A 14,425-nucleotide genomic window follows, 5' to 3' on the forward strand; every position below is an offset into this window, starting at 1 on the left:
CAGGCATCTCGGGAGTTTTGGCTCCCACTTTGGTTTTAATCTTCTGGTGAGCTCACACTGTGACCTTGATCTTCAAGCGTCTTAATAGCACTAAACTCCTAGACCCGGCACTCATGGGCAAGGTCGTGCAATCTAAATGCCCCTGCAGTAGAACTCTTTTCCTAACCCTCCCTAACCATAGTGGCTAATCATTGTTAGCTCTTGGTAAACATCTGTGAGTGAATGAAGCATGCTTAACGTCCTGACTCTTAAACCAGGGCCCCGTCTACTGGGCTGCAGTGGACACAAGCAGACGGTGTCCCACCCACCATTTCTCCCTCGTGTTGCACCTGAATCCCCTGGGCGGATACTCCCACGGTGAAGGTGGCTGGAATGGCCACAGTAGAAGGAGCTCCCCGCCGCCTGCATTTTTTCTCTTGTTGGACCTCAGTGTCTTACTCTTGCGGTACCCAGGACATCCGTTAATTTCCCAAAGGGTCATCCAGACAGGGAGGAAGCCCCAGCCCACGGGGGTGTCTCCATCGTCCTATGCAGCCTCTGCCTTGCAGCTGGCTCCAGAAGCAGGGCTGTGCTTTCCCCTGGCCCTTTCCCCACAAGCTCGCTACTTTGGGAAGTGGGTTTACTCATTACCAGTTCAACTGCCTGGATCGGAACAAAATGTAAACACATCTCTGTAGTTCTGTTTCTATAGTTGATATTTGTAGAGCAGAAGCTTACTGTTTTGTGTGCTTAAAACCTTTGACTTACTTGTCCTGGCTAAACCATCATGTAGGAGGGATACTTACTACTCTTCTATTGAGGAAGACCCTAAGCAGTTAACCGTACCCTCACTGACACACGAAGGTCTCAAGCCCTTTCTAGTAACTCACGCAGAGTGCAGTGCCTTGTCTCATGTCTAGCAAATGGCAGGTAGTAAACTTCAGAATAAAAGCTTGATTTATAGAGTTTCAGCCCAGGATGTTTTGTATGTAACAGTAACTGTCTCCATTGAAAATGTTGAGTTTAATATTTTCAGCCAGCAATTTTAATGTTTTGGACATCTTTATTTCTAAGTAGATAACATATTTTCCTGTTATTTGCTGAGGTGCTGTGTTAAAGCCTGAGCTGCCACCCAGTGGAAACACGGAATGAAGGACTTGAATTCGTAGTAAGGGATAGTGGGTTCCATGGTGATGGGGACAGAGGAAGCGCTTGGGCCACAGTGTGTCGATGCAGCTGTGTGCATCCCTCCTCCTGCCTTGGTTTCTTCATAGCACATCTCCCCACCTGTCAGTGTGTACATTTATTTAAATGTCTACCTTCTGTCTCCGCCCCCTTAGAAAGCGTGCTCCATGGGAGGGAGAAGGGACTTTGCTATGTTTACAGCTCATTGTCTGACTCTCTGGAGGGGAAACCTTGAAATTCATGTTTGAACAGTATTTGAAGAGGCTTTAGATGGAAAGAACAATACAGGCAAAGTGTCCAAATGACCATTTACTTGGTTTCCGGCCCCCTCTATTATGCCAGCAATATTATTTTGTTTTTTTTTTTTGATTTATATAAATGGCTTGTGCTACCCATAATATGCCACTTCCCATCTTTTTCATTTGACAGTGTATTTTTGAGATATACCTTTTTAAAAAAAAATGTGTAACTCTAGTTCCGTAGTTCCCAACTGGGGGTGATTTTTGTCCTTCAGCGAGCGTTTGGCAGTGGCTGGAGACATGTTTGATTGTTTTTACTGGAGGAGGTCCTGATGATATCGAGTCCACAGAGGCCAGGTTTGCTTCTAAACATCCTGCAACGCACAGGGCATCCACATCATAGAATTATCTGGCCCAGACCGAACAGTGCAGAAACCCTGGGCTCTTTCTTTCCTTTAATCTGTGGAATAGTAGTCCCTTGATAGCAATACCATGTTCACTTTATCCCTTCCCCTGTTGGTGGACATTTAGCTTCTTCCAATTCTCTGCTGACAAAGGGGGCTGCGAAGAACATCCTCACCAGTGTGTGTGTGTGCGTGTGTATGTGTGTGTGTGTATGTGTGTGTGTGTGTGTGTGTGTGTGTGTAAGAGTGTTTCTGGTGGCCGCACTGTGTTCTAGGAAACACTTCCAAATGCCGCTTCAGAAGGGCTGGACCCATCGACACCCACAGCACAGCCTGGGATTCCAATTCTCTGCATCATTTCCAGCATTTGATATTTTTTAACTTTTCAGTTTTTGCCAACCTGAAGATGATAAATGAGTAGCTCATTTTAAAAAACCGCATTGTCTGATTGTTAATAAGGCCCAAAACATGAGTCATGTGCACCCCACAGCATTCTGCAAAGTGGGGGATATGTTTTTGCCAAGCACACACCACTTCATTTGTTCATCTCTGTGTCTTTGAAGAAGGCACATTTTGGGAGACCGGGCTTGACTGTTTCTGCCAGTAGAGGGCACTGTCCCTCAGTCGCTCTCCACCAGTGTCATTGTGCACCGCGCGCCCCGCCCCTCGCCCCCCAAACATCTGGCAGGGCCTGGAGATGCGTTGTATGTTTACAATATGGATTATCTACTGGCACCTAGAGGACAGAGACCAGGGATTTTGCTAAAACCCTACAATGCAGAGGTCTGCACCCCACAAACAAAGACTTGTCTGGCCCCAACAGAGCCAGGGTGGAGAAACCATCATGTGGATGAAATCCTAATGTTTGAATCTTTGAAAGAAAGACCATGACAATCTCTAGGATAATGAAGCTATTTTAGTATTATTTAAAATAAGAACAACCTTTAAACCGTATGAAGTGGCAATAGGGGAGAAGCACACCTTCCTGAGAAGGGTCCTCCGAGAAGGGTCTTCTCAGGGGCAAAGGCAGCAAGGGTGGGTGGGCAGGAGGGAGTGCAGGCCTGGACGTCAGCGGTGCTTCCTCGGGGCGGGCTCTGCAGGTAGGAGAGGTGGCTCTGGGGCTTGGCAGCTCCTGGCTGGAGTGGAGGGAGCTGGCCTGGCAGTCCGTGCCAGTGACTCAGGCAGGGGTAGGGCAGGTGTCAGCTGGGTAAAAGAAATGTGGGTTTGAGTGTTAGGAGGAGGTGGCCTTGGCTCTCAGGACTCAAGGGGGACGTCAGGCTGCAGGAGGCCCAGGCCCGGGAGTGCTGATCTGCCCCCATCTCTCCAGCGAGGCTCTGTGACTGTGCCCTGGGTGGGTGGGGGGTGGGGGGGGCCTCACAGCAGGGTGGGCGGCAGGCAGGGAAGGCTCAGGCAGGGCTGCTGTCAGGCCGGGGCTTAGTGTCCTCTTCTCGGAGGCGCTTGCACCGGGAGCAGATGCTGCTTCTCAGAGGCCCCGGCCTGGGCACAAAGACAGGGACCACTCCATTCCTCATCACGGGCCGGAAGGCCGACAGCCTGGGCTCGGGGCTCTTAGACCTGAGAGGCCCGTCGAGCCGCCTTTGTCCTTCCTCGCATCGGCTGAGGGCCCTCAGCGCGGTCTCCTTGGCACAGGGATCCGGCGACTTCTGGCTGGGCGGACACGTGGACAAGCTGCTTAGGCTTTCAACGGGGGCGGTACGGATGTCCACCAGGCTCTGCGTGTGGCAGGAGAGGCGGGCGTTCCACTGGGACCTCATCGTGAAACCGTTGCCATGGCTGGAAAACCCCAGCCCCGAGGAGGTGCGGAGGGGCGGCCCGCTGGGAAGCGGCCGCCTGCTGTGGAACCAGAGCCTGCGATCCTGGCGGCGGCGGTAGCACAGGATTTGGCACCCGTCCCGGCCCATCGGGAGGCAGATTCCGCGGGCGGCCCGGTCCATGGGAACCATGGGGACCGGCACTTCCGGGCGTGGGCTGGCTGCGTGGCCTTGGCCATGCCCAGGTACATGCTCAGGTAGCTGTCCATGCTCACGGGTCAGCGGGGTCGGACCTTCGACGGGCTTTGGCTTCTGGGCGGCCCCGAAGTCTGTAGACGCGAAGCTTACGGCGCTGAGGCGACCGTTGGCATCGGGGTGTGGGACGGTTCGTGGGGCGTCAGAACCTCTGGGCATGAGGTCCTGCGTGCGCCAGGCCGGGGCCTCGCGGACGCACCCGGGGCCCCGCGGACGCACCCGGGGCCTTGCGGACGGACCCCGGGCCTCGCGGACCCGGGGCCTCGTGGGGCGCACCTGTGTTCTGAGCACAGGGGATCCTTCAGCTCCCACTGCTGGCCCAGGCGCTTGGCTCTGGGTGGCGGGGGAGCCCTCCACTTTTTGCCCTTGACATTTAAAGGGAGAAAATATAATAATTTGTACCAGGCCCTGAAAATTGACTGAAGGGCACTCTCTTTCATTACTGTAAAAATGAACAAAATGCACTTGAATGCTCCTTTAAGGAAAAAGAGCGAATTTACTTGTATTTCTACAGAGGCTGTGTGTTTCTTCTAGAATGGTTGCTAATGTCACTTTTTGTAATTTTATTCTTAAGGACCTGGTGAAAGCCTTTCAGGACTTATTTTTTAGCTCCGACAACGTTGGTTTGTTGTGGATTCTCCTCTTATTTTCTGCGTTCATAGATTTCATACATTCATATATAGATTGTCTCTAATCTGAACACTAATGCCATTTCTTTCTTGTCATTTCTACTGGTGATCCAGATATATAGAGTAGAGTGAGGCACATTTCCAATTTATAGTTGGAAGCAGGTACCTGCAAAAACAGTGTTCAAAGCCTGCTGGTAAATGTTACAGCACTTCAGTCTGGGGGTCTGTTGTTGGGCGGACCCCAGTTACTGGAGTAGGAGAGGGGTGGAAACAGTGGCCAACAGAGGAAGCAAGTCCTCGATCAACAGATTTGTCTGGTTCTGAGAGGTGGAAGGCTGAATGAAGAGGACACTAAAAAGATCCTGATGAGGAAACACAAAAGGCTTTTGTGTCAGAGAGGCCAAGAGTTGAGGAAACAGGGATGCTGTCAGCTAACAGGTGATGAAGAATGAGATACGTAATGCCCTCTACTGAGCCATTCTGTTTTTTCTTTCTTTTTTGGTAGATTCCTTATTTTAGGAATGATCCCCAAGTCTATGATTTTGAAATAAAGGAAATTTCCTATATTATTTTCTTCTTAGTAGGACATTTCTTCACCTCTTAAGACGATAATAACACCAGAGTGGAATATCTAATGCAATTTGGTATTATTCGCTCATAATGTACTTTTTTTCTTCTCATCATCTGCAGAATTTCCCACGTCCTACTTTGCAATGTAACCCAGCGGGTGTCATTCTGGTTTGTGGTTACCGATCCTTCAAGGAATCACACCCTTCCTGCTGTTGAGGTACAGTCAGCCATAAGGTAATCACCGCTAAATATGCCTTCCACTGGTAAATCAAGGTATTGATTAATTCAGCTGTTTTGATAGATTTTGAAGACCTCTGTCTCTGGTTCACAGTGATTTATTTATTAAGATGTCAAAGGTTTCATTTCATTACTTTGGAATAGAGATTAGTATAGATCAGTGGTTCTCATCCAGGGGCAGTTTTGCCTCCATGGAGACATTAGGCAATGTCTGGAGACATTGTTGTTGTACAGTGCTGGTGACGGAGTAGGCAGAAGTTAGGGACGCCAGTTAACATCCTCCTGTGCTCACGATAGCACTTCACAGCAAAGAACTATTCAACCCCAAATATCCATTGTGCTGTGGATGAGAAGCCTTGGTTTAAACATTAGCTAAGAAGGTTTAGTACTGTCTTCTTTTGGCGAGAACACCTTGTACGGCACTATCGTGTGATGGTTTGTCATATGCCTTCTCGAGCCTGAATGCTTAGGTGTTTTTTTGTTTTAGGGGAGTATAGTTGCTTTACAATGTTGTGTTAGTTTCTACTGTACAGCAAAGTGAAAGTCTTTACCTTTAAAAGATAATTTTTTGAAAAAAAGTAAAAGCATGACTTTCATACAAATCAAAAATAAATGCTATCCAAGATTCTATTATCTTATTAGTTAATGAGGGAACTAGTAAGATGTTAAAACCAGTTTAAAGGAGACTTCAAGGCAGCATGCAAATGCAGGAATTGAAGAATGGTGATGTTTATTTATTAAAAGATACACCAGTCTATCCATTGGCAGTGCTCCACCAGACACAATTCACCTTGATTTTCTGTGGACAAGAATCATTTACATTGTATCAGTTTTCTCCAACTTACAGATATGCAAAATAACTCAAAAACAGTAAAAGGTGGAAATTGTCCAGAAAGGTAGACTTGCAGGACACTCAGTCATATTTTTCACCCATTTGAAGTTTTACCCATTTTTTCCTGACAGTTCCCCTCCTTCTCTCCTTGGGATTGTAACAAACTTTCAGAAGTGAAATGTATTCTTTTCTGCACAGAAGCAGAAGAAGCAGTTTGTTTTTATTTCAACTAATGTGCACTTTATGTGTGTCAAAACTTCAAATCCCACACATGATTGGTGTTGGGCAAAGGTATATTGGAAGAATGAATTCACAAAATAAACTATTTCCTGAAAAAGAATGAAACAAAGTTCATTCTTCTTACAAAGGATTTATTTACAAGTTACTGAAATGCATATTTTTCTCGTTACCAAAGAGAAATGTCTAGTGAAAGAACTCATCTGCTCTTTGTAAAATATTAATGTTTAAGATAATGAGTGTATAATCAAATGCCAAGTGTTTTTGTGTGAATAATCATCTGTTTCCCTTGCTGAAGCAAAGGCATTGAGGCTCTATACCCATGGGAAATGATTTAACAAGGTTTTCTTTGTTTTGTTTTTTTAATAAATAAATTAATTAATTAATTAATTTTGGCTGCATTGGGTCTTCGTTGCTGTGTGCAGGCTTTCTCTAGTTGCGGCGAGCGGGGGCTGCTCTTCGTTGCGGTGAGTGCGCCTCTCATTGCGGTGGCTTCTCTTGTTGCGGAGCACGGGCTCTAGGCGCACAGGCTTCAGTAGTTGTGGCTCAAGGGCTCTAGAGCACAGGCTCAGTAGCTGTGACACACGGGCTTAGTTGCTCCGCAGTATATGGGATCTTCCCAGACCAGGGCTCGAACCCGTGTCCCCTGCATTGGCAGGCGGTTTCTTAACCACTGCGCCACCAGGGAAGCCCTAACAAGAAGGTTTGAGCCAAATTGTTTCTGCACTTTTGCCAGTAAGAATACTGCTAAGAGCCACTACTTAGGGAGTAAGAATTAGGAATATTGTATTTCATGAGAAAAGGGATTTTATTCAAGCCCTGTGATGAGGGAGGGCTACAAGGAAAATGAAGGCCCTGTGGTTAAACCAAGCTTCAGTTAATTTGAGGCGGAGGAGTGAGTGTTTAGGGTGAAGGTTGAAGACCTAGAGGAATGTGTTCACAACAAAATGTCTGTTTCAAAGGCCCTAGTAAGAAGGACTATTGAGGGGGTGAGGATGGCCAATAGAATGGGAATTTATGTCCGGGAATGGATAGGACTCATCAGAATTGTATGAAAATAAAGGAAACAGTACCAAGAGGGAAGGATAGACTGAAGAGAAGGGAGATGGTACCTAGAAGGCAGGTAGTAGGAATTTCAAGGCTGAAGAACCTATGTGGTTGGGCAAAATAATGCTAGTTCCACCTAATGCTTGCATAATATTTTCTGGTTCACAAGGCATGTTCTGATGCGTCTGTGGAATTTAGTATCAACACCAATCATTTGTGAGCTATTATTGTTATCCCTGCTTTATAAATGAGGAAATTGAGGCTCAGGGAGATTAATTGATTTGCTTAGGTCACCTAGAAAAATAAAGAGTGACGACTTGAACGCAGGCATGCTGCCAGCACATGCAGTGATTTTTTTTTTCTCCCGGTCTGCTAGAGTATCCACACCTATGGAATTAGGCAAGGGGATGACAGACCAGTTTTAAGATGTCTGCTTTTGATCTGTTTTGAGGGCCTGGCCTTATTCAAGGCCAATCTTGGCTAGAAGCTATCCATGGTGATTGATGCCTCTTGGGGATTTCAGTGGTAGATGGAGATATAGTTTGTACTAAACTAGAATTTCTTATCAGCCTGAGTGCTAACCAACCAGGTAGACAGAATGAGAATGCAGAGCAACTTTTCACTTTACTCTGTTGTACCTTGGTAGTGGGGTTCATTATTTTGTGGGAAGCTTTTTGTTACCATGTTAGCAAAATTAGGTTACGAAAAAAGAAAACATTCCGTAGTTTGACAAAAATTGCATGGAAATTATCCCCTGCTGCAGATTCCCTGGCTGGGATTCTCCTTCCCATTTATGAATAATCAGGCCTCCCCACAGATTTTCATTTGCTAAAGGAGGTCTTTCCTGATACCCCGGTGCTGGTCTGCAGAGATTCTCCAGCTTTTACTCTCAGGTTCAGGATCAGTAGTCACCAGCCACATGTGGCTCTCAAGCACTTGAAATGTAGTTAGTCCAAGGTTAGATATGCTCTAAGTGTAAAGTACACACCAAATTTCAGCGACTGAGCACAAAATAAAATGTGAACCAACTTAAAATTGATTACATGTTGAAATTATATTTTCTTGGATATAGTGGGCAATATATATATATATTTTAAAATATTTATTTATTTGGCTGTGCTAGGTCTTAATTGCGGCACAGGGGAGCTTTAGTTGTGGCATGTGGAATCTTTAGTTGCGGCATGCGAATTCTTAGTTGCGGCATGTGGGATCTAGTTCCCTGACCAGAGATCGAACCTGGGTTCCCTGCATTGGGAGCTCAGAGTCGTAACCACTGGACTTCCGGGGAAGTCCCAAAATATATGTTATTAAAATTAATTTTCCCTGTTACTGTTTACTTTTTTTTTTTTAACGCAGCTCCTAGAAAATTTGACATCACACGTAAGGTTCACATTATATTCTGGTTTCAGTGCTGCTCTGGAGGTTGTTGAAGTCAGCTTGCCTAGTGTGAATTCAGTAAAGGCCACACAGTTATCTCCAAGAAATCTCCTCATCTAATTTGCAAATTCCAGTTAGAAATTTAGTTTCAGTCAAATAAGTTTTTGCTACCAACCCCTCCCTAACTGCCACCAACCCCTCCCTAAGTGCCACTACCACCAAAAATACAGATTTTCCCTGGGAAAAGTAATGCATTTACCTTCATATTTTTCTAGACTTTTGTACTCCTAAAGCACCATTTACTTTAGTCATATGGAACTACTTGCAGCTGACGCAACAAATCATACTACATACCATGTCTCCAATTCCTATGCTCGCTGCACACTTTGGTCTAAAGAACTCCTACTTGTCCCTCAAAGCACAGCTCAAAAGTTGCCTTCTTAGGAAAGCAGCTGTGGCATTTTACTATGATGTACTTACCCCTCTGCTGTGCTCCCACTGTGTCCATATTTACCCCTTGCACTGTGATTGCACTGTGATTGTGGAGGGACTGATGGGCCACTCTTCTAGACTGTAAGCTCCTTGGGTATTTTTATTTCATTCTGTGTCTCCAGCACCTAGCACAGGATCTGGTACTTAGTAAGTTTCCAGCAAATGTTTGTTGAATTGAATGAAAAAAAAAAGATCAAATTGATGGATTTGCAGCTGCTCCTGGCTTCGTGTTCTCTTTTCTGCTGCTGGTTTTGTTTTTTCTTCTCATATTTATCACCCACTTTTTGCATATTATTTTATCTTTTCAGGCTGTTGGTATTTATGTAAGGCACCTTAAATAGCGTTCTGTCATTTTAATCTAGATGCTGCCTCTCAGGAAATAAAACATGGTGGGCAGAGCTCAAAGCTCAAGACTTCCAGTTACTTCTAGGACATTATCAACAATGGAGGGCAGTAGTACATAGAGAAGCATCTTTCTGGCAACCAGCACTGCCACTTATAGACAGAAAACCACAGCATGATTTGTCCTTATCAAACTGTCTGTTCAACCTGAAGTCTCCTGCTAGGGGGATGCTCTGTTTATAGAGATAGTTATAATCATGGGGAGATAGGGTTATACCTTCTGTTTCTAATGTTTCTTCTGTCTTGTTTCGTTTGTTTTTAATCATCATTGTATTTTAGAATGAATAGGAACCGGATCAACAATGCCTTCTTTTTGAATGACCAGACTCTGGAATTTTTAAGAATTCCTGCCACTCTTGCACCACCTACTGACCCATCTGTGCCCATCTGGATTATTATATTTGGTGTGATATTTTGCATCGTCATAGTGGCAACCATGCTATTGATTTTGTCAGGAATCCGGCAACATAGAAGGTAAGATATTTAAAGGGAGTGATTTAAAGAACATTTTCTTGTTTACTCATGACTTGGAAAAACAAGGAGAGGATTTTCCCCTAGATGAAGAAAATGTGTTATATCTGAAACTGGAAAAATTGGTGATTTTTCAAAATATCACTTATGCTCTTGTTTTTGGAGACTTTTTGGAGTCCGTGTCCCTTAGTTAACTATCGGTCCTTCCATTACTATCTTTCTTTCTATTCTACACCATGTGAATGTTTTATATCTAGAGTTGGTTTTAATATCTGGGTTATGATTTTGTAAGCTGGATATACAGAGCTAAGCAGACTTTTTGGGTAGGCAGAGTTAATCTTTGCTAGTCATCCACCTCCAAAGACTAGTAGTTCCGTAGTCCTTTTCATGCCTCCTCACCTTGGCCTGCCTCTTCCAGTGCCTGCAGCCTCCACCTTGTACTACACACTTTTGCGATGTTTTATATTCCCTCCCTTTGATGGATGCTCTCCCTCTAGTGCCTATGATTTTATGTAGACCCATGTTCTTCACAGTGGCCTTTGAATCAACTTCCTGCATCAGAATTGCCTGGAACACTTGTTTAAAATATAGGTTCCTTTGCCCTACCACAGACCCACTAAAGTCGATTCTCTGAAGGAGGTGCATTCTTTTAACTGAAGTTTAGTTGATGTACAATTGAAGAAAATATGTTTTAATGAATATCTAGGCTATTCTAATTCACTTAGTTTCAGAGCTTCCAAATTAAGTACTTACATTTAGATTCCCACTCCTGGAGTTCATTTAGCTGGATTCTGGGGCACATGCAAACTTTGCTGTCAAAATTATTGGTATTAGAGAATTTCAGACCAGTGGGAGAGTTATTTAGGTAGAGAGGAGACAAGATTTCTTAGCACAATGAAAGGAGAAAATAATTTTGTTTACAAGCACCTCTGATCCAGAGGGGAAGTGAAGAGAGTCCTTAACTCTTCAGTAGACACTCTGATGCTTCTAAACCTTCCCTTCTGATACCAAGGAAGAGGAATTCTGGTAAGTGGAATCACAGGCACACACATTGGTTTTCAAAAGGGTTGGTGCCCACACGGGACATGCAGGTTGTGTTTGGCCAAGTGTGTGTTTGACTAAATGTTTCTCCTGAGACTTTCTACTTTCCATATTGTTCACCCTGGTTATTAGCAGAAGGTAATCATTTTAAATTTGGGGCTTTATAATTTTTTTCACAAATAGTAAGTGAAATGCTATGGAATAAATGTGATTTATGTGTAGTGCCCAAATTAAGCTCAAAGATTAAGATCAAGTTGTACTTGCTTGCTTTTATTGCTCTTGGCATGACACATAATGCTGAGAGGCTTGGTACAAATTATTAATCTGTTTTGTTTTGTTTTTCAGAATATTAAGAAATATTCTCTTGTAGTATTTGAATACCTGTGTTTAATAGTTTTAAGTTTTATATTAATCCTGAAATGCTAGGATTCTATGGTTTCCAACAACTGTAACCTTTGTGAATTCACGCCATCTCCTTGGTTCCCAATTTCCTCACTAGTACAATATGGTGAAGGAGGTAGAAGAATGGGCTCTGGAGATAGACTGCTTGGATTCAAAGTATTTATTGCCTAGACTCTGCTCTTGTATGTAATCCATTAACTGTATGGATATCAGGAAATACAGGCAATGAGTCAGGGAAACCAAGCTCAAGAGGATATGGTTTGTGGTGCTCGAGTCAAGTTGGTTAAATTTTTCTTTACTGTCTGTGCATAGATAACTTTGCTCGAGTGACAGTGAGGTATATTAGAAAGAATTAATTTGCTGGGATCAAAAGAGTTAATAGAGTTCTTGAAGTAGTGCCTGGCACTACTGCTGTTAGCTGTTACTGTTATTTTATTATCCTGCCAGTTGCTGGTCTTTCAGCTCGTTAGTGCTGGGATCAGCTACCTCTTCCTTCTGAGCAGATTCTGCAGTAATATAATAACTGAGTGTAGCATCATAATCTGTTGCCCGGGAGAAGGGAGGCTGTTGTCACAACCTTGCCTTCACAAATTTAGTTCATGTTCAAACCAGGAAACAGATGGACAAATCTCCTGTGTCAACCTGGAGAGCATCAGTAGTTAGCAAATAGAGTCAGGACAGTTATGAGAACCTTTTGAAGAGAAATTAATTTGTTGGGTTTTCCATTTGGTACGGAAAAAATTTGGTGGGTTTTTCTTGGGCAAAGTATCGCTTCAAAGGTGGGGAGAGGGTGCAGTTTGAAGTGGGGAGAGCCCTGATCATTGTGATGAAAGCCTTTTCTAATTGTGGAAAAATAGGAGTTGCCCCTGAAAGCCTTTACTGTTGAGGAAGACAAAGATTTGTTCAAGAATCCAATTCATACATTAGGTAATAATGAACACAGTTTGTGTGATACAAAATCTTAAACCTAGAAGACCAGGAGGGACCACAGGGTCATCTGAATCACCATTCTGCTTCTGCAGAGAAGAGTGCCTGTGTCATCTAAGACATGTGCATCTTTATACTTACTACTGAAGAAATTGCTCAAGTAAAGCTTTAACTATTCTGTTAGCTGTGTCAATAACAGCATTCCATTGACTGTTCAGAACCACTGGGTGGAAAGTATGCAGTCACTGGGGGCCCAAACTAGGTGAACTCAAATACTAGTTATACCCTTTAGCTGAGTGACCTTGGTTGCATCATGTAATTTCTGTGGGTCTGTTTCTCCATCTGTTATAGGGAGATAATGTCTCACAGGACTTAAATGAGGATTGGGTGAAAAAATGTGTATAAAGTACCTAGGTTATAGCATGTACTAAATAAACAGTAATTAGTATTATCCAAGATGAGCTTAACCCATTTCTGTGATTAAGGGATGCTAGAAAAAGATCTCTTTTCCATCCAGATATTGCCACCATACTGCAGAAGATTTTCCAGTTCAATGACTTATTGCTTGAGATTTTATTAGTTAACAAACACCTATTTTATTTTATTATTTTTTTCATAAATATTTTATTTTATTTGACCATGGAAGTTTATCAGTCTATATTTGACTATGTCCTCAACCAATATAACTACAAATGAGGTCCAGCAATGCCATTCCAACTGCATGATTTTAAGAAATTTATTCTGACATGGTGCCTAGACATTTTCTCCCACAAATTAGCCCCACTCCTAAGGATCAAGCAAGGCTGGAGATGGTCTCTGGAGAATATGGTCTTGACCATGGGCTCAAATCTCAGGTAGAGTTGTTTTTTTTTTTTTACCATCTTTATTGGAGTATAATTGCTTTGCAATGGTGTGTTAGTTTCTGCTTTATAACAAAGTGAATCAGTTATACATATACATATGTTCCCATATCTTTTCCCTGTTGCATCTCCGTCCCTCCCACCCTCCCTATCCCACCCCTCTAGGTGGTCACAAACCACCTAGCTGATCTCCCTGTGCTATGCGGCTGCTTCCCACTAGCTATCTGTTTTACATTTGGTAGTGTATATATGTCCATGCCACTTTCTCACTTTGTCCCAGCTTACCCTTCCCCCTCCCCATATCCTCAAGTCCATGCTCTAGTAGGTCTGTGTCTTTATTCCTGTCTTACCCCTAGGTTCTTCATGACCTTTTTTTTTTTTTCCTTAGATTCCATATATACGTGTTAGCATACGGTTTACGTTTTTCTCTTTCTGACTTACTTCACTCTGTATGACAGACTCTAGGTCCATCCACTTCACTACAAATAACTCAATTTCATTTCTTTTTATGGCTGAGTAATATTCCATTGTATATATGGGCCACATCTTCTTTATCCATTCATCTGTTGATGGACACTTAGGTTGCTTCCATGTCCTGGCTATTGTAAATAGAGCTGCAATGAACATTGTGGTACATGACTCTTTTTGAATTATGGTTTTCTCAGGGTATATGCCCAATAGTGGGATAGCTGGGTCATATGGTAGTTCTATTTGTAGTTTTTTAAGGAACCTCCATACTGTTCTCCATAGTGGCTGTATCAATTCACATTCCCACCAACAGTGCAAGAGTGTTCCCTTTTCTCCACACCCTCTCCAGCATTTATTGTTTCTAGATTTTTTGATGATGGGCATTCTGACCGGTGTGAGATAATATCTCACTGTAGTTTTGATTTGCATTTCTCTAATGATTAATGATGTTGAGCATTCTTTCATGTGTCTGTTGGCAGTCTGTATATCTTCTTTGGAGAAATGTCTGTTTAGGTTTTCTGCCCATTTTTGGATTGGGTTGTTTGTTTTTTTGATATTGAGCTGTGTGAGCTGCTTGTAAATTTTGGAGATTAATCCTC

General features: G+C 43.4%; 1 protein-coding gene across 3 annotated transcripts in view; it reads left to right on the forward strand.

The window, feature by feature from the left end:
- Positions 1-14,425, forward strand: part of CLTRN (collectrin, amino acid transport regulator) — a 98,373-nt gene that overhangs the window by 53,863 nt on the left and 30,085 nt on the right. For 2 of the 3 annotated variants that reach the window (XM_060293019.1, XM_060293016.2), the window contains 2 exons: positions 5,154-5,267; positions 9,937-10,131. In XM_060293019.1, coding sequence (XP_060149002.1) covers positions 5,154-5,267; positions 9,937-10,131 — 309 coding nt within the window. Of the gene's footprint in view, positions 1-5,153; positions 5,268-9,936; positions 10,132-13,276; positions 13,353-14,425 lie in introns of all 3 variants that reach the window. The other variant, XM_060293017.1, reaches the window with a different exon arrangement.

The sequence above is a fragment of the Globicephala melas genome, chromosome X (assembly GCF_963455315.2).
Source record: "Globicephala melas chromosome X, mGloMel1.2, whole genome shotgun sequence".
Taxonomy (NCBI): Eukaryota; Metazoa; Chordata; class Mammalia; order Artiodactyla; family Delphinidae; genus Globicephala; species Globicephala melas.